The 20983-nt window shown below is 43.2% G+C and overlaps 1 protein-coding gene across 2 annotated transcripts in view; it reads right to left on the bottom strand.

Annotated features, from left to right (window-relative positions):
* The window catches only part of LOC147709416 (xanthine dehydrogenase/oxidase-like), a 736168-nt gene that overhangs the window by 566844 nt on the left and 148341 nt on the right, over window positions 1–20983 (bottom strand). For both annotated transcript variants that reach the window (XR_015296692.1, XM_086927985.1), the window contains exons 8-9: window positions 10470–10556; window positions 7174–7315 (exon numbers count right to left, since the gene is read on the bottom strand). Coding sequence is in view for 1 of the 2 variants with exons in the window: in XM_086927985.1 (XP_086784111.1) it covers window positions 7174–7315; window positions 10470–10556 (229 nt within the window). In the remaining variant the exon portion in view is untranslated. The remainder of the gene's footprint in view (window positions 1–7173; window positions 7316–10469; window positions 10557–20983) is intronic.

Raw genomic sequence — 20983 nt, 5'->3', positions numbered from 1 at the left:
ACCCAGAACGCTGCTGCTCGAGCGATCTTTGGCCTGCATCGTCGCACTAGTGCCTCTAACCTTCTCCTCTCCCTCCACTGGCTCCCTGTACGGAAGAGGATACTGTTCAAGGCCATGACCCTAGCCCATAAGGCCTTGCATGGTAATGGTGCTAAATATCTCCAGAAGAGGTTGGACTTCTACCGACCTACACGATCTCTCAGTTCGGAAACATTGGCTCTGGCTCGGGTACCACGTATCAAAAGGGCTCGTCTAGGCGGCCGGTCCTTTAGATTCCTTGCCCCTCAGCTTTGGAATTCTCTACCGGTGTCCTTGCGGACTACCTCGAACTTGCTTGTCTTCAGGAAGGACTTAAAAACTTGGCTGTTCTCCGGATAGTCCGCTTCCTATTTTAGGCTCCTGTTTTTTACTGTTATGTTTTCCAGCTCTTTCTTTAGGTCTGGAGCACAAAGCGCCGGGACACTCCTTTGGAGTAGCCGTTGCGCTATAAAAGTCCCATTTTAACATAACATAACATAACATTGCTCCAGTTTCCCCAAGCCTGTCCGGAACCCATACTGAACCTCAGAAAGCATTTAGATTTCGAGACTCAAAGCAACAGCCTGTCAAAAATAACTCTACCAATTACATATGCACCATAGAGTGTAACACAAAAATTGGACTGTAGCATTTAGGATCCTGGCAGTTTCCCTTTTTGAACACTGAGAGGATAATTACTGAGCAGCAATCCTAAAGCAAGTCAGCTTTACAGGCGGCATTTATGCTTTTTATAAGGAGAGCAGCCCAAAACTCAATATTGTATTTATATAGGTCTATAGGGACCCCATTGAGACCCCATGCCATCTTCGAAGGACTTCTCACAATTGCATCCACCTCCTCTTCTAAAGAAAATACTACATGGACAGGAGAAAGAGGCAACTCTGGGCCAACAATATCAATTCTGCTATTTGAAGGGCAATGAATCATTTTAAAAAGAGATATTCAGTATTCAGGTCCAATATTCAAACCCCGGGCCTACCTAGTTGTTTTGGAAAATTAATTAGAATTAATTAACTGCCAAATCTCCTGTATGTCTTTTAATTTACCGGAGCATACCAACTTCTCCCAAGTTTCCAACTGTAATTCAGCCTTCCTGTTTTTTAATGCCAATTTATATTCCGTTCTGCATAACGCCATTTCTTCCTTATTCGGTGGGGCGGAATTCAATGCATTTCATTATCTCATATTTTTGCAAACCCAGTCAAACCAGGTGACCTCGCTCGCTCTTGGTTAGCCCACTGGATTAAAAAATAAGGCCCTCATATCGGTGTTCAGTTGAACAAACACTTAGTGATAGAAGTAGGGCTTATATTGAGCGAGAGAAGCTATATAGTAGGAGCACTATTACACATAGGGCGCACTTTCTCTGTTTGCGCCACAGCACACCTTAAAACAGGTGGGTCGGGTACCGACAGGAAAAGTGAGACATATTACATTGAACGCGCTGCCCCCAGAGCACCTGTTAGCTCGTGTTGCCCTGGGGTCAGTGCATTCAAGTGATTAGTGGAGCAGCTTTGAAGCAGTCGCTCTGTGTTTCACTATGCAGATTGCAACCCGCCTGCACTTTTAAGCAGGGAAAAAGATCCCCTTGCAAGCGGGTGCAGTGAGTGACTGCCCCTGCCTGCAAGGGGATGTCTGGGGTCCATAGGGCCCCCTTCCCCCTCCAGACGGCTGCCTCCAGGGGACGCACTATGAATGTGTCACTTAGCCGTGCACTGTCAGTGTGTCTCCTGACAACTTCTTTGCCTCTGCGCCTGCGTATATAGTACGGTGCGAGCTCAGAGGCAAATGGATTCCCTCATTTGTATGAGACCATGCCCCCATGCAGATGAGGGAACACCCTCTGGTAATAGCACTGGCGCTATATGTACGCCAGAACTATCTGTATTTCAGAAAGGGCTAAACAAACGTCTGCAGCCCTTTCTGTAAGACCAAAGTGCCCCAAGGGCGTGCAAAGTGGGCACACATGCCCTCTGCGCTCCCGGGACACTTTCCACAATACAGACCCAGGTCCACTTTCCCTGCTGTTAAGCCTATGCAAAATATTGTCTATGTTAGCGTATGCATGAGGATTGAAGGCATACTGGAGGAATAGATGAATGCATGAATGGATGAGTGAGAATATAAATGGATGTTGACAGTTTACAACAATTTTACAGCCTGGGGCCGTAAAGAGCTGTAGTTAAAATTTTATAATGTGCCAGGCTTTAACAATATTATGCCAGTGAAGCATCACAGCTGAGCTGATCATCATGGTTGCACACATGCTCACAATTGATAATTGCGATATAGAAAAACAATGGTCCTGAACCTATTAATTATAATGATTCACTTAATCAATTATAATGTCCACAGTTTTAAGTATAGAACAACCACCACCAGTCTGCTCTATTGTACTCTACTTGCTTAGTACCAAGAGATAAACCTACACCACCGTTAAAGAAATACTTTTAATTCATTAGCTAATTTTTCATTTTTTGGCAGTTCATTTTTTATACGCAATATATCATTTCAGAATAGATAAAAACAGAATGGTTGCCCAAGGGGAGCGTGCAAAGAAAAGCGTGATTAGGAGTGTGAAATAAGTGAGCAGAAAGGAAAATTCACAATAATGGACAGAAAGTATTCACATTATTTAACAAGCAATATCGGACATATGATTTGCCGTATTGAGTCCCTGGCCAAACCTTTTTAACTTTTTTGCAATCCAAACATTATTACATCCAGACATATATGTCCTAAGGTTTTTGCACTAAATGAAAAATTATAAAGTAGTTGGTCCAAGGTTATATGAATTGTGAATTGTGAATTTTCCTTTCTGCTCACTTATTTCACATGATACGTCACAATGATGTTTTCGTTCGCGGCAATAGCACTAACGGGACACTAACCGGTGCGTGCCCCGGGGCGCGCCGAAAAACTGCGCTTTCCGGTGCGCACAACGGGGCGCGCACCGGGAGCGCACCAAGGCAAAAAAAATATATATATTATTATATAAGTATACAATATAGGATTCATTAGAAAAAATATTACATTTCAGAGGTTTGAAGCCCTATATATAGTTAGGAGTTAGCATTTAAAAAACCTATGAAATTCACTGAAAAAACCATAGGTTTCACACCAGTTATAGTTAGGAATTAGCTTTTTAAAAACCTCTAAAATTCACTGAAAAAACCATAGGTTTCAGACCAGTTATAGTTAGGAATTAGCATTTAAAAAACCTATGAAATTCACTGAAAAAAACATAGGTTTCACACCAGTTATAGTTAGGAATTAACATTTAAAAAACCTATTAAATTCACTGAAAAAAACATAGGTTTCACACCAGTTATAGTTAGCATGAAGTTTTACTCGCATAAAACCATTGAAATTCCCATGTTATAGTTAGTTGGACTCACTATAACTTGCGCGTGCAATGCACAGCTGATGACGTCACATATTACATCACTCATGACATGGTCAGTGACATCACTCATGACATCACTCATGACACCATCCTTGTGACAGACTGACAGAGCTACTTTCAGTGTAATGCAACCCTTGAAACACATATTAAAAAATAGAAACTAACATTTTCAAAAAAATGGAGATACCCATACCAGTTACAACAATCAATTCAGTAATTCCACCATCTATATACACACCCTCTCATTCAGCAACAGTTCTTTATAGTGACTCATGCATATACTCACTCACCATATGTAGTGATACACATATACATCCTGTTACACACCGATAGTCATCCAAAAGTTACTCACACACATACTCACACATGCAAATAAACTTTTGAACATCGATTTATTTGCATATACAGCTATACACACACTAGCACATTACTTCTAAGGAAACTTACACAGACTTGCTCTCTTAAACAATCACTTTTAGAAACACATACTTATTTAAACAGGAACTCTTTCAATCTCTCACTCTCACATATACTCACTTATATACATCAATACTCACATATACTAGATTAAAACATATGTAGTTACTCATGAAGACACTAGTGAGGCAGGCATTCACTTACTACCACACACATATACACACTCATCCACCCATACAGTCCTACACATATGCTATCTTCAAAATACATACAAACAGTGAGTCAGTCACCACCCCATGCAGCCACTTATACACAAAGTGAAACACTGATACATATATTTAAATATTTAAAAATTACTCGCTAATATATGTATTCACTAAGATACACTTTATAAGCCAGTTAACCAATCAATATTTTATTAAAAAACATGCATTTGCACACTTATTTAAACATTTATTCTTCCATCGACCTTTACAAATACAAATATATAACATATTTATTTTTCAGAAAGACACACATCACTGGATGGTGTCATCAGTGATGTCATGAGTGATGTCACTGACCATGTCATGAGTGATGTTATACGTAACGTCATCTGCAGTGCATTGCACGTGCAAGTTATAGTGAGTCCAACTAACTATAACGTGGGAATTTCAATGGTTTTATGCGAGTAAAACTTCATACTAACTATAACTGGTGTGAAACCTATGTTTTTTTCAGTGAATATATATATATATATATATATATATATATATATATATATATATATATATATATATATATATATATACTAGCAGCCCGTCCCGACATTGTCCAGGGGCAATACAGCTACCAGGAAGTCCCTTACCAGGCGTCATCCTTGGGGGCCAGCTCAGCCCCAAGGCCCCACTGCCGCCGCCGCTCTCCTTAGCATTGCGGAGATTGCACTGAACGGGGTGCCGTTTCCGCGCTCCTCCCCGCGCTCTTGGCCGGCCGGCAGCTTACAGCTACCAGGAACTCCCTTACCTCACCGGGTGTCGTTTCCTTGCTCCTCCCCGCGCTCTTGGCCGGACGCCAGCTTACAGCTACCAGGAAGTCCCTTAACCCGGTGTCGGTTCCGCGCTCCTGGCCGGATGCCCGAACGCCACGTTACTTTTCCTACGGCTCCACTTTCGCCGCAGCTCTTGCACATTTCACTGAACCTGGTGTCGGTTCCGCGCTCCTCCCCGCACCACACCCACACGCCATTGCGTATACGCCGCGTTATGTGCCCATGACGCCGTACGCCGCGTTCTATCACTGTATGCATACGCCTAAGGACTACTTTTCCCTAACGTTCTTCCCCCACCTTAATGTATATTGTGTGGTGCTATAGCCTATGTCCATCTCGTGGACCATCCCTTTCCAACGCTGTATTGGGTGTTGTGATTGGTGGTGTAGTTCTGGAGTTTACCCGCCTCAAAGGTTCCCAGTTCTCGCTTTATAATAGTAGTATAGATATATATGTATAGACACATATTCGTTGAAAAAACTATAGGTTTCAGGGACGTTATAGTTAGCTGGACATTTCACTCGTACAAAACCAAAGAAATTCCCCTGTTATAGTTAGTTCAGCTAACTAATAACCTATACAGACACTCATCGGGCTCCTCACCAACCCATGCAACCACTTATACACAAAGTGAGAGAATGATACAGATATTTATATATTTAAACATTACTCACTAACCCATTTATTCACTAAGATACACTTAATCAGTCAGTTATACAATACATTTTTTTTTATAAAATTCAGTCATTTAGACACATATATACCCATTTATTCTTCCATCGACCTTGAGATATACATATATAAAACATTTAATTTTCAGAAAAACTCACAACCACTGGATGATGTCGTCAATGATGTCATCAGTGATGTCATTTGAGATATCATCAGTGATGTCATGAGTGATGTCACTGACCACGTCATGAGTGATGTAATATGTGACGTTATCAGCAGTGCATTGCAGGCGCGCAAGTTATAGTTAGCTGAACTGACTATAACAAGGGAATTTCTATGGTTTTGTACGAGTGAAATGTTCAGCTAACTATAACGCCCCTGAAACCTATGGTTTTTTTCAGTGAATATATATATATCTATATATATATATATATATATATATATATATATATATATATATATATATATATATATATATATATATATATATATAATTAAGGCTCCCTATTTTCCATTTTTACTAATGTTTACAGATAAATACAGACAGAAAAACATTTAATATTTTGTCTGTATTTATTTTTAAATGTGGATAAAAACGGAAATTGGATGTTTTTGAGTGATTCTAAATGCTGTCAATCATGACTGTCAAGTCAGCAGCTGTGCAGATTGACAGGCAAGGGGATTACACAAATATGGGGATTTTAGTAAAGAGCCTTAAACAGCAGTAGATTTGCACAACCTGATACTAAAATTTACATATTTTCTTACAAGTGCATATTTTACCATCGGAGTATGTATATATCATTGAAACCAAGAAACCTGTCATGCGTTTAGGCACAAGTACACATTAACTGGTTAAAGGAATGCTGAAATGTACACATTTCAGCTTCATTTTTTCTCAAAACCTAAAATAGATGTGGACAAATACAGGTAAAATTAGCAAAAAAGAAATATGGATTTGGCTAGTTTTGATACAGGGGGCCTAAACTGCCGACCCCCGGTAACAAAAACGTCCCCCCAGTGACCCAAAACCAGCCCCCACTCTAGCGGCCCACCGGGGAAACACCCAGTGCCCGCTACGGCCAGTCCGGCCCTGGTGGTGGTCTATACATTAAGAGGAAGGAATAAGTTGCATTTGGAGTGGGGTGACATCTTATTATTAAGGATTCACAACCGTCCACGGAAGGCCTTCTACAGGACTCCTAAAACTTTGCCAAATGAATTTTGCTTCCGATGAGAAACACCAGGTGGGATGGCTTTTTGGCATGTGAGTGCATAAACCTTGCTGAGCCATGTTTTGTGTAATGAGTAGGTCAAAGATGTAAAAGCGTGTTTTGTTCAAGTATCTTGCATTGAAGAGTAGGCGCTTTAGTTGTGCTTCTTTCTTCTTCATGTCTTGTTGCTTTGATGGGGATGTGTGGTGCAGTATGGGTAGAGGTGCATAGACCATCTTGATGTGGCTGGTTTGGGGCCCTGTAGCAAATCATGCACTATTATGCCCGGTCGAAAATATAAGGTTCATAGGTGTGAGAAAACAAAAGGCCTGAGTAGGTTCATACCTTCCTGCATCCCTTCAAGTATGTTATAATATCTCAGTGCTTCCTCTTACCTACTTCAGTGTTTCCTACTACCAGCTTAGCATCCGGATGAAGAGATTTGAGAGTCACTAGTTCACTCAGACTTGTGGGCTGGATCCATGTGACCCTCTCTCCTCTGAAGCACAGCTGCTTCTGAGGCACGCTGGGCTGTATCTGCATGAAAAGAGTCACAACATTTTACAAAAGATGCATTTCGTTCATGAAGAATACCATCTAAATCATGGTTGTTCAATAGCTGTGGCATGGATGTGGGGGATTGACACCAGGTTTTCAGATGTGAATGAGATGCATTAAATTCACTGTATCTAAAATAGGTAATTTATTGGTTATACTGAAAAAGCAGCACAAATTGTCCTCCAAATGGAAAAAAAAATGTCAACCGTGATCTATTGAGTCTTACGGCCATACGGGGTATTCAGTCATATATCTGGGTGATGTAGATACACACTACAGCCAACTTATGACATCTAACTTCCACAAAATTGGTGCATCATCTACCAACGCTGTACAGGAAAGCTAGATAAGCTAACCATATCAAACCAGTGCACACAGTGCATAGTCCAGGGGGAAAAACAAAGGAACTGTGCCACTGTTTAGCCCTAAAGCCAGAGAAAATAGTATGGAAAAACTGGGGGGGGGACCCTTCAGTCTTTTTTAAACAATTAATGATGTTGCGTCTATGCAGCTAAATCTATCTGTAGTCAGACCTGTAAACGCTTCCACAATAGCACAGCAGAACAGCACTCCACTAAGGGACTAATTATGAGTTTGGCAGTCCGAGAAGCGCCAGACCCGCGGGGTGGTCGACCACCATGGGACCCTGCAGCTGCCAGGGAACCGCAGTACTGTTGCGGTCTTGAGGCCCGAATATGCTTGGTAGGACCAGAGTGGTCTCACGTAGCATATTACGAGTTTCTTCTCCACTAGCAGTGTCATGAAGTTTCCTTCTCCATGAACATCTTGGCGGAGTGGAAACGAAGGGAGCCCTACAGGGCCCCCATGTGCCTCCTCGGCATAGCGATGCATGCAGTGGGGCACATGTTTTGCCACCCTGTGTGCATGAACCCCAGTTCCTGCATGACATGCAGGAACCCTGTTCTGCAGTCCCATTGCGGTGCCTGTTTTCTAAGACACTGCGGCTGTGCAGGAGCCTGGCACAGGAATACCACCTGCTTCTGCACAGCCGAAAGTCATATTCAGGCCCTGAATGTTTGCCTATAGCAGCATCAAATTTAACAGGGAACTAGATGTATAGGCTCCAGAGCCAAGTTAGTTTAATATTTCTAACACTGGAGAGAAAGGAATGTAGCAGCATCAGAGTCTGATTAGCTAGGATAAAGGCTGAAATGAAAAGATTAGCTACTCAAACAAACTTTAGTGATCAAGGGTTGTCAGGCCACCGATTAAAATAGTTGACAACAAAAAAAGGATGGCAGGCGAACTATATTTGAGTTGGGGTGTTTCAAATCAATAAATACAAATATAAAGAGATGCCAATTATGACAGCAGTCCATAGGAACAAGTATGCCACAGTTTCATTAAACATGAAGGCTGCTTTAAAAATTGTCACAAAAGTGGCCACTTATATATTTAGGGAGGCAATAGAGCGCATTCCGATGAAACACTGCTTTAAAAGAACATTTGGAGACTGATTACGCTCTCTTTAGGAAAGTCTTCCGACCGAATCGGTTTCGGAATCGTTTCTGAACGAATAAGCTTCTGCGAGTCCGACTGACCGATTACGATGCTTCCCAACATTGTTCTGTCGTATTCCCTTTGACTTCAATGAGAGCCTGTGTTCTGAACAAGAACACAGGCTCCCATTGAAAAAAAGGGTTTGTTGGGGAAAACCGTGCACCCTGTGGTGGGCACCCCATGGAGCTTGCCACACTGTCCATACATGGGATGGGGGAACCCATGGGTACCCTCACGGGTCCGAATCAGAGGGCCCAGGCTGAAGTGGGGCCTGTTACTGGCCCTCAAAGTCAGATTCGGACAGGCGATCCGTCTCAGAACCACCGATTCAGAAAGACTGTCCAAATCTGACTGACTGACTCGATTACTCCCAATGCCTTTCGGAACCAAGTCCGACATTCCGAACGCTTTCCAGCCATCGTAATCGCTCACTGGGAAAAGTGTCAGTCGGTCGGAAAGGCGGTTTCAGAATCAGTTGCGGACTAATCGAATGCCGTTCGGAGCATTTCCAGACACTTATATCAAAATGGAGGGAAGAGGATTAGAGGTCCATTCAGTTCCCCTGGACAGATACGCGATAATCAAAAATAGAATGGACACTGGTATCTACAAAACCTTTGGTTTGTATTCGAAGACCCTCATAGACATCCTGGTTTTATCTTGTGTATCTTTTTTCCGCCCCATCAGGAGTCATGGCGTATTCATAGGGTTATCGATTAACGTGCTGGATGCCTCCGGTACAGGTAGAAGTGTCCAGAAATAATGGAAAAGGATGAAAAAATGGGATAAAAATAGTGTCTCACCTAAGAGTTTATTTATTGAAAAAAAGGGGGTGTAGGCACTATCAATAAAAAAGGAATTGCGATATGATGGTAATCGTGTTACTGGATTACCACATGTCTTGAAAAATGTGTTTTCAATACCGGAGGTAGCCTCGGGTGAGGCAGGCATCAGGCACGTTAATCGATTACCCTATGAATACGCCATGACTCCTGATGGGGCGGAAAAAAGATACACCGCAACGATAAAATCAGGATGTCTATGAGGGTCTTCGAATACAAACCAAAGGTTTTGTAGACACCAGTGTCCATTCTATTTTTGATTATCGCATTTCCAGACACATCGTTATCGACCCGTTGGTATTTTTTTTGCAAGTGTGTTTCATATACCCGCAAAAACACAGCTTTCCTCGAATTATGAGAAAACAGTTTGTTTAAAATACATGATACAAAGCCACAATGACATTGTGCAAGTACTAACCAAGCTTGGCTCAACTGTAAAGATGCAAATTTTCCGTCATATTCTAAATATATAAAGTATATAGTTAAACTACAATGAAAGAAGGACATGTGTTGTAAATTAATTCTCTGGCAGGAAATAGCAATGCGGTGTATTTTTCTTTCAGAAAAGCTTTTTCAGTTTAGTAGTTTCCAGTTATAGGAGATAGTTTTCACTCCACATACTCATATTTGCTACGTCATGACAAAAAACAACGCCATGTTAAATCGGATTCAAGGACTCTTTCAATTGTCAGCTAATTGGCAGCCAGTCATTCACTTTGGCTTATACATACAGCTGTAATTGTTGGTGAAGGTATTATGGAGTCGCTTACCAGTAGTTCAGGAGGAAATATTGGCTCTTGTGTCGGGTCAAAGGGCTGGAATTCAGCAGGATTACAGAGTGCAGATGATGTCTCCGACTGCGAAAAATAGACACACAAAACTTTACATTTCAACTTTTTGGTGACATAAAAATGACATTAGTGTAGTTTTGAAAACTATGCATTCCTTTGGAGATTGTAAGTAACTTCTATTTAGTTTCTATGCATTAACTCCGCTAACATGTAATTTGTCCACCACTCAAAATGCAGGAATCCTTTTATATGTGATTTTGCTCACCAAGCCAGCAATCCATTAATTTTTTTAATTCTATCCGCATATGGTGGAAAACAGTAAAAATAAACAATAAAATAACAGCAGAATTTTAACACATAATTGAATGATACTCAAATTTACATACAAACTTACACGAGAAAGGAACACAAAAAAATGAATTTGAGATTGATTTATTATGTTATTTTACAAGGTTTCCTTGGGAAGCCATTATCCTCAGTACCCCAAATTAAGGGGCCGATTATGATGGCGGACGGACCTGAGTCCGTCCGCCACCATAGAGTAGGAGGGAACCTCCGCATGGCCTGCGGAGTTCCCTCCTGTGCAATTAGGATGTGACCGCCACACTGGCGGTCACATCCTCTATTTTTACCATTGCGGCGGGTGCGGCTTCAAGCTGCATCCGCAGCAATGGTAAAAATGCATACATTGCATTTGTATGCAGAAAGCGGCAGGCACCGTGCGGTGCCTGCCGATTTCTGCATACAAATGCAGGGGGGTACCATAGGTACCCCCCATGTGCACCACCCACCCCCCCTTCACCAAGGGGGCCCGCAACGGGCCCCCGCAGTGAAGTTACACATGCTTTTCCACGGCGGAAAACCCGCCGCAGAAAAGCATTTTTGACAGCCCATCCTAATATGGCTGACGGTGTCTGAGAGACACCGTCACCATATTAGAGCTTTTCCGCCGCGGTTGGCTTACAACTACTACAAGCAGCGGACGGAAACCAGGACCCACCAGCCATCCTAATGTGGCGGTGGGTCTTTGGTGGGTCCGCTGCGGTTTTTCCGCATCCTCCGGGCCGGCGGTGGCTTCCGCCGGCCCGGAGGATGCGGAAAAACCGCAATCGTAATAGGCCCCTAAATCTGGTTCTTCACTACAGTGACAACACAACAATAGTTAACCAAGTGGTTAACCACTTTTGTTGCAACACTTGGAGGAAACACTTGCTTGCCCTTTATTTTGCTGCCTACCCTGGGTCTCCAGTGAACAGATTGTGTCAGCGGAATGGCAGTTGGCAGTTTCATGCACCTCCTCTCGCCTCTCCAGGGACTCCACAGACCCCGAAAGAGTTGGGGTCATGCAAGTAGCGCTCTACCAACACCAACCCTGTTTCTCTCCTGTTAGCGAGTCTCTGCGGATCTGTGGTCAGAAGGAGAAAGAAGCCATGCTGAGAAGTTGTATGCACTGCTATCAGTGAGTATGTGGGTTTGGCCGGTCATCTCATGACGGCCAAACCCACAGCCTATTGTCAGGACAGCCAAACCCACATGCGCACTGAAGCTGTCTCAAACTCGAGCTGCGTTGTCGAGTTGGAGACAGCTGGAACAGACTCCCAGTCTTACTGGAAATGCAAACTCATGGCACCCAGGCCAATCGTGATTCTGCTCTCATGCATGAGGGCAGCATCAGGATTGGCCACAGGGGAGACTGGGAACCTGTGACTCAAGGGCCTGGTGCAGAAAAGCGCGACACCGCTGGCTGCAGGTAAGTTATTTTTTGTATTTTATTTGTTGTCGTCGGCCAAACACCTCGCCCTGCCACTATTCAAAAACACCAGCTGCTACTGACAGATGGTGGTGGTGACTGGCAGAAGACAAGGCAGCTGTTTTTAAGTTTGGGTGGGGGAAGGGAAGGGATTCTGCAGAGGGAGGGTGATGGAGGTGACTGGCTGGAAGTCAGGTGGCATGAGACCAGGAAATTGTTTATATTTAAATTTGAGTAAGAGATGGATTTTTCAGAGAATGTTAGGGGTGGGTAGCAGAAGGCCAGGTATTTGTTTTATTTATTTATTTGGGAAGTAGAGGAAGTCTCTAGGGTGGTAGGGTGGTAGGGTGGGAGGCAGGAGGCCAGGTTTATAAAAAAAATGTTACACATGAAACCCCTCATCTGTCCCAGTAGATAATTTGCAAGCAGGAGCATATTATTTTGTGGTGCCACAGAAAGTTATAGAGGAGCAAAATGTGATTTTGGTAAAAGTGACAAAGACAACTCACACTTCACTCTCATTGTCCATTTAATGCCACTCAGAACACCTTGGTGAAAAACATTACCATAACACAGACTTACCCATATATAATGCTATATGTCAGGTATGGCTCATTCACTATAGTGAACACCAGAATAAAAATCTGTTTATTTACAGCTATGACGTAGGACCAGGGGGAAACAAAAGTGCTTTCCTACTATTCATACATGATAAAGGAACCTCGGGCTTGCCTACCAGGACTCTCTGGGAGCTGCTGAAGAGCGGATAGCACAGTTTCAGGAATGGCAGGAAGGAAGAGGGAAGGCAACTTTGGAAATGCAGGGGAGGACAATGTGAATGGCTCCCACATTATAACTCTGCTCCTGCATAGCAGCTGATAACAGGGGGCGGGTACTTTTTGTGGTTCATAAATATCCTACAATTACAGATGTTTAAAAAGTGAATAACTGAGATGTCTTTCAGCTTGGTGTTCTGAGTGAAATCATAGACGACCTTCACTCTGGTATATCTGATGTCACTCAGAACCCTTCAGTCAAAAATTCGCAGGTATTCACGTCTACCCATCTTGAATACTATGAATTGTATACAAGTGCACAATGCCATACATTATATCTGCACAAAAGCCAAAGCCATCTTTCAACCCATATGCTACCTAGCTGAAACAACTGATGCAGGTTAACTGGTCAACACAGCAAGATGTACATTTAGGACTTCCTGCGAAGATGACAAAGTATTTCAAAAGAAACTTGTTGATAATTGCAGTAGTCTTGCAGAATATAACCATAAATTACTTGTTCCCAGGCATTAACAAGCAAAAACACACACATACTACATATGAGCACAACAAGCCATTTCTGTGCTTGCTCTACTAAAATAATAACTCAAAAACATCATCAGACCATATTAGCATGGTCAAAATATTGTGAAGTTAAAAATATTGTGGCCCAAAATATTTAAGGTAACTATATAATTTTTTTAACAGTTTTACTTTTATATCAACGTTTAAAATATTGTTTGCTTTGCCACTGTTATATATGATGGTGTTTTCCTGGATCGTTTTATGTTTGTAGGTTACCATGAATGTTATTGTAAAATAATTAATTACCTAATAAATATTAATGTTATATTTTCAAGTTGTTTATTGGCAGTGTTTTAAGAATATATTAATTAATGTTAATGGATGTAATTATGTTTTAATTATTAATGTAAATTATAGTTTAAATGATTAATACTGTTTAATAAACATTTGATAATTATATAATAATTAATTTTGATATGCTGGGTTTATTGAGGTATTTGGTAAATAGAGCTTTTGCACGTATTAAACATAAATGTTTAATGCCATTTGCTTTACATTTTAAAGATTATTCATTCTTTTAATATGTTATTACATTTTGGATCTATGCCTTACATTTCAACCTTAAGTTGTGGGTTTCATTGGGGAACAGGCTGGATAGTATTTTTAGATGTAGATTAAGTAATGTCAATACTTTTATTTTTAAATGTTCATTAAATGTTTAAATGTACCTAATCTTTTAACTACATATTCAATTTTCCTGGGCTGTTGGGTTTATTGGGTGTGTAGTTTTAAGATTTAAATATTAATTAATATTAATTTTTTAATGTGTTGATTCTTTTATATATTTTGTCGTTTGCCTTGAGTAGCCGAATGCTTTAGAAGTTCTTTCATATTTTAATACATTTAGTATTAACGTATTACATTTTCAGTTTGGTCTGCGGGAGTTATTGGAGGATTGAAAGGGTGTTGCTTAATATAATACCGAATACTGATTAATTGATTAGTGTATTATGTTTATTTTTATTTTGTATTTAGTTGTGTTTCAGTACATTTTTTATTTTATGTAACTTCACAAATGTTTGCAAATTTTAATGTGTTGTGTTATTTTTTTAGTTTTTTGAAAATGTTTTTTTATTAATTTAAAAGGAAATACATTGCAGTGTAAATCAATATTTCACAATAGAAAATTATTTTAAAGTTTGTGTGTTTTATTGCTCGGTTTCATATGTACTGTTAATGTTAATATCATTCTAAATATATTATAGCATAAATAATTTATATTTTAACAAAGTAGTTTTACTAATATAATTAGTGGAATGTACATTTTTTAAAAATGTTGTAATCTTCGTAAGGGGAAATTATATTTTTTGTGTGTAGCCAATGCAACCATGATATCCTTTGCATAAATGTTTGTGACAATATTTGTTGGATTTGAGTTGGAATAGTAAATCTGATCCCACCTCAATGTATTCACTTTCACCAATGTTTGTTAGGCAGAAGTTAGAATATTAATTTCCCCCCTCAACCCACCATCCAATGTGTGCACTTTTTGCAGTGCTTGTTTGACTGTTAATAGAATAGTAAATATCCTCCCCATCCAATTTATACACAACCCAATTTTTTTGAATCCTTTTTATTAACATTTTAGCACCCTCTCCATCTTTTGTTAAACTGGAGTTAGCATATTAAATCTGATTCCACCATAAAAAAAACTTTTTCCAATATTTGCTAGATTACAGTTGCAATATATGCACTTTCCTCAGTGTTTATTAGACTGAAGTTAGAGTAGTAAATCTCACCTCAATGTATGCACTTGGTTTCATTTGTTGGAGTGGCGTTAACATATTTAATGTGACCCCACCAATGTGTGCACTTTCCACAACTTTTGTAAGAGTTAGAATAGTTTATTTGATCCTTCAATCAATCAATCAATCAATCAAATTTATAAAGCCTGCTACTCACCCGCTAGGGTCTCAAGGCGCTGGGAGGGGGGAGGGAGGGAGGGGTCCGTTACTGCTCGAAAAGCCAGGTCTTGAGTTGCTTCCTGAAGGAGAGATGGTCTTGGGTTAGCCGTAGGTGGAAGGGGAGGGAATTCCAAGTCTTGGCCGCCAGGTAGGAGAAGGATCATCCTCCGGTGGTGGCTCTGTGAATGCGTGGGACGGTGGCGAGGGCGAGGCTGGTCGAGAGGAGCTGGCGGGTGGGCGTGTAGATGGTGAGGCGGTTGTTGAGGTACTTGGGGCCCAGGTCGTGGAGAGCCTTGTGTGCGTGGATGAGGAGTCTGAACGTGATCCTCTTGCTGACGGGGAGCCAGTGCAGTTCTCTCAGGTGGGCGGAAATGTGGTTGTGGCGGGGGATGTCCAGGATGAGTCGTGCGGATGCGTTCTGTATGCGCGGGAGTCTTTTCTGTAGTTTGGCTGTGGTTCCCGCGTAGAGGGTGTTCCCGTAGTCCAGTTGGCTGGTGACGAGTGCCTGGGTGACCGTCTTCCTGGTTTCTGTGGGGATCCATCGGAAGATCAACAGGGTGTTGAAACAGGATGATGAGACGGCGTTGACTTGTTTGGTCATCGAGAGGGAGGAGTCCAGGATGAAACACAGGTTTTGTGCGTGGTCCGTTGGCTTGGGGGTGATGCCCAGGGCCGGGGGCCACCAGGAGTTGTCCCAGGCAGAGGGGGATGATCCCAGGATGAAGACTTCCATCTTGTCCGAGTTCAGTTTCAGGCGGCTGTTCTTCATCCACTCGGCGACGTCTTTCATTCCTTCGTGTAGGCTGGCTCTGGCGGGGGCGGGTCGTTGGTGAGGGAGAGGATCAGCTGAGTGTCGTCGGTGTCGGAAATGATGTTCAGGTTGTGTTGGCGTGCGATGGCTGCGAGGGGGCTCATGTAGACGTTGAAGAGGGTGGGGCTGAGCAAGGATCCTTGGGGTACGCGGCAGATGACTTTGGTGGCCTTGGATCTGAACGGGGGGAGGTGGACTCTCTGGGTTCTTCCGGCGAAGAACGAGATGAGCCACTCCAGAGCCTTCTCTTGGATTCCGGAGTACTTGAGGCGCTGTACTAGAGTGCGGTGGCAAACTGTGTCGAATGCTGAGGAGAGGTCCAGGAGGATGAGGGCAGCTGTTTCCCCTTTGTCAAGCAGGGATCTGATGTCGTCGGGGGCTGCGATGAGGGCGTTCTCGGTGCTGTGGTTAGCTCGGAAACCGGACTGGGAGGGGTCAAGGGATCCGTTTGTCTCGAGGAAGGCAGCGAGCTGTTTGTTGGCAGTCTTCTCGATGACTTTGGCAGGAAAAGGGAGGAGCGAGATGGGGCGGAAGTTCTTGAGGTCGGTGGGGGCCGCTGTTGGATTCTTCAGGAGGGCGCTGAACTCGGCATGTTTCCAGCTCTCCGGGAAGGTCGCAGTGGTGAAGGAGATGTTGATGATGTCCCGGAGTTGGGGTGTGATGATGGAGTCGGCCTTGTTGAAGACGTGGTGGGGGCAGGGGGCAGTTGGGGAGCCTGAATGGATGGTGTTCATCGTGCGGGAGGTGTCTTCGGTGCTGACCGGGGTCCAGTTGCAGAGGGTGGTGGTGGGGGGTGTTGGTTCGGTGGTTGGGTGCGTGGTCTGTGCACCGAAGCTGTTGTGTATGTCGGCGATCTTGCGGGGGAAGAACAAGGCGAGTGAGTCGCAGAGGTCTTGCGAGGGTGTGATGTTGGGGTTGGAGAGCTCTTTGACAATGCTGAAGAGTTCCTTGCTGTTGTGGGTGTTGTTGTCCAGTCGTTCTTTGAATGTTGTCCTTTTGGTGGTGCGGATCAGCTGGTGGTGTATGCGGGTGGCGTTCTTGAGGGCTGTCATGTTTTCTGTAGTCTGGTCATGGTGCCAGGCTTTCTCGAGGGTGCGGCAGTTTTTCTTCGAGGTTTTGAGTTTGTTGGTGAACCACGCGGCTTTCTTGCCACCGGGTCTGCTGGGCGGGTTTTTTAGAGGTGCGAGGTCGTCGGCGCAGTTGGTGAGCCACTGTGTGAAGTTGCGGGCTGCTTCGTTGGGGTCCGTTGTGTTGGCGGGGGGATTCTGGCTGAGGGAGGTTGTGAGCTGTTCGGCGGTGATCTTGCTCCAGCTCCTGCGGGTAACCTGTTGCGGGTGGTGGTGGGTCGTGGTAATCCTGAAGTTGAAGTGTACGCAACTGTGATCAGTCCAGTGGAGTCCGGTGGAGTGGCTGAAGGAGATGTGCTTGCTGGAGAAGACGGGGTCAAGCGTGTGGCCGGCGTGGTGGGTGGGGGTGTTCACCAGTTGCTTGAGTCCGAGGTTGGCGAGGTTGTCCAGCAGGGCGGCGGTGTTGTTGTCATTGTTGTTCTCCTGGTGGAAGTTGAGGTCCCCTAGGAGGATGTAGATGAGAGTGCCTCTGAGGGTGGTCTGGGGGTCGGTGTGTATCTGGAAGTGAAGGTGCTCGGTGGCGGTGAGTGTGTCGTCAGAGTTGGTTGTGAGGCGGATGGTGTTTCTTTGGACGATGGAGATGCCTCCTCCGGTTTGGTATGTGCGGTCCCTCCAGGCGATCTTGTAGCCTTCCGGGAAGGCTATGGCGATGTCGGGGGCTGAGGAGGCGTTCATCCAGGTTTCTGTGAGGAAGGCGACGTCTGGTGATGTTGTGTCGAGGAGGTTCCAGAGTTCGGCGGCGTGTCTGTGGATGGAGCGGGTGTTGAGCAGGATGCACTTGAGGTGATTTTTGCAGGTGCCTGGCCTTTCGGGTGCGGTGCAGGACCGGAGGCAGGGGTAATTGCAGGTTTGGCAGGTGAAGGGTCCGTGGGTGCGTTTCGGGGTGGCTCGGTAGCAGGTGGGGTTACGGCCAGGATTAAGAGCGTTGAGGGTGGCGGCATCGTAAGTCCGTCGGGTGGGTTGGTATCGGCGAGGGCCAGGGATCCTGGCACTGGGCGCGGTCCAGGCGCGGTCCAGGCGCGGACGGGCGCAGACGGGCTTGCCTTTGGAGCACCAGCCGTGCGCGTCCGCTGCGCGGTCGCTGCGCGGTCGCTGCGCGGTCGCTGCGTGGTCTGCATAAGTGTGCTGACGGGAGGGAGGAGCAGCTGGGTGGCGGGAGCGGGGCGGCGAATGGGGATGCCGGGGGTTCCGGGGGCGGGACCGCAGGGAGCAGCTGCGGGAAAAGCGAAAGCGATCAGCAAGGCTGGCGGCGGGAAAGCAATCAGCAAGGCTGGCAGCGGGAACCAGGGAGAGCAGGCGGCAGCGGCGTGGGGGCGACCTAATCTGTAGACAGGGTCAGAGGTCGCTCCCTGCGCCGCACCGTTGCCTCCTTAAGTGTGCTGACAGGAGGGAGGAGCAGCTGGGTGGCGGGAGCGGGGCGGCGAATGGGGATGCAGGGGGTTCCGGGGGCGGGGCCGCAGGGAGCAGTTGCGGGAAAACCAAAAGCGATCTGCAAGGCTGGCGGCGGGAAAGCGATCAACAAGGCTGGCAGCGGGCACCAGGGAGAGCAGGCGGCAGCAGCGTGGGGGCGACCTAACCTGTAGACAGGGTCAGAGGTCGCTTGTAATGTATTCGAATCTTAACATCTGTTTCACTACACTTACAACAGTAGAAGCTAATTATTTTCTACCCAAAATGTAGGTATTCTTCCTGATGTTTTTCGGATTTAAATTATAGTAAAGCATTTTTATAAATATTTTGAGTTCCTTTAAAGAAAACGGGTTATATTGAAGGTACTCATGTTTTTTTATTTTTAAGAAAATGTTAATCTATTCAGTTTTTGATATACCTCAGTTGTTTAGTACGACAGAGCTATTTAGTAAATCAGACATAGGCTGGATGAAAGAGAATTTCAGATTAACTACCCGAGAAGCTAGGCTACATGCAGTTCAATCCAAAAATAGTTATAAGCAATTTATGATGGTGAAATCTATGAACAAAATGGATATGTACTTAACTTTGGACATGGTGTCTCATCATAGAAGTCTGCTAACTTATTTCCAATTATATCTGTTTCCACAGCTGTTGATGGGGTTGCATAAGCCATTAGACTGTACTTTTTGCACAAGTGACAGGATTTCTGCACCAGACACTTTGCATATTATTTTTATTTGCACGAACTGGTCAGCCTTACGATGAAAGTATATTCACCCCCACTTTGCTCCACTGGATTTTTATCAGGTGAGACCAACCTTACTTTACTTGCAACTTTTAGATTCACTGAAAACGTGTTGCTTTTTTATCCCGGTTTTTGGCAGGGGTGTATTTTGCTAACTTGGGAAATTAACTGTGACAGTAAACTATTTTATAAATGTACTGCTCATGTAAATTGGTTAAACATTGATTGGATTATTGCATTTAGGTGGTTCCTATTATTCCCTACTTACATGTGGACCCTTATATGGGAGTTTTTGTTTGTTAGGTTTTATTAGGATAAGCCCTGGTCCCTTTTATATAGTATTTTTTAACATGTTTTTTCTTGTACGTAGGTATTTTTACTACTGCATTTGTATCTTTTCAAAGGTTGCTCTTTAAAAATTTGCAGTATTTCAATTTAGATATGTCTGTGAATTAAAGTAAGATATGAGATGATTTGTGGATGTTTCATTTCTTCATGTGTTTTTATGGCCGATTTAGGCCGGATAAAGAATTGATTGATTGATATATACTATTATATTTTTAAACTGTATTTAAATGATGTAATGAGAATGTGAAAAACAAGGACCCCCTGAAAATTGGAATGCTATCAATTCCTAGGACAGGGATAGAAATTATGAGAGCAAAAAACTTCCTAGGCAATTATAGGTACATCATAACAAATATCTTAATACATAAAAGGGAAAAAATAAACATCAAGGACCATATATAAGGCACAGTATTTTTAATTATAAAACATAAAATTAGAATCGACAATCATACATATTGTACCAAGTAACATACACATTTCATTAAAAGTAAATAAAATATACAAATTGTATAAAAGTGGCACTCTTTCTATATTCTATCGACGCGCGTTTCGGCATACATAAAACGCCTTCTTCAGGACAAGCCACAATGCTTTAAAGACGGTAGCAAATCGCTGTGTTATTTGAATATAAAAAACTGGATATCTAAATGGAATGTATAGATAAATCATTAGGCATCACATTAAGTATGTGTCAACATCGCTTCAAATAAATGCCTCTTTCTGCGTGGAATCGTTCGTATTTATGAACACGGATACTAATTGTATTATGAAAACTTGACCTCTTAACGATGGAACTATAATATTTATTTATATATCAGAACATCAATCTCCAATTGTTTTCATGCAAGATTTCTTTACTTCTTGTAGTGTATTGTCTTTTTACGTTTCTTCAATTAGCTCATTTTCTTTAACAATTCCTGGAACTGTAGATCTTACTATAAAATGTATGTATTCCTCCACCTCTAACTGTTGCTCATCCATTGTTTTAAATGGATGCCTGGATAAATAATCTACTGAATTATGTTCTTTTACTG

The sequence above is a fragment of the Lissotriton vulgaris genome, chromosome 6 (genome assembly GCF_964263255.1).
Source record: "Lissotriton vulgaris chromosome 6, aLisVul1.2, whole genome shotgun sequence".
In the NCBI taxonomy this organism is placed as follows: domain Eukaryota; kingdom Metazoa; phylum Chordata; class Amphibia; order Caudata; family Salamandridae; genus Lissotriton; species Lissotriton vulgaris.
Note: the sequence above shows the minus strand (reverse complement) of the source record. Positions and strands in the feature narration are given on the sequence as shown.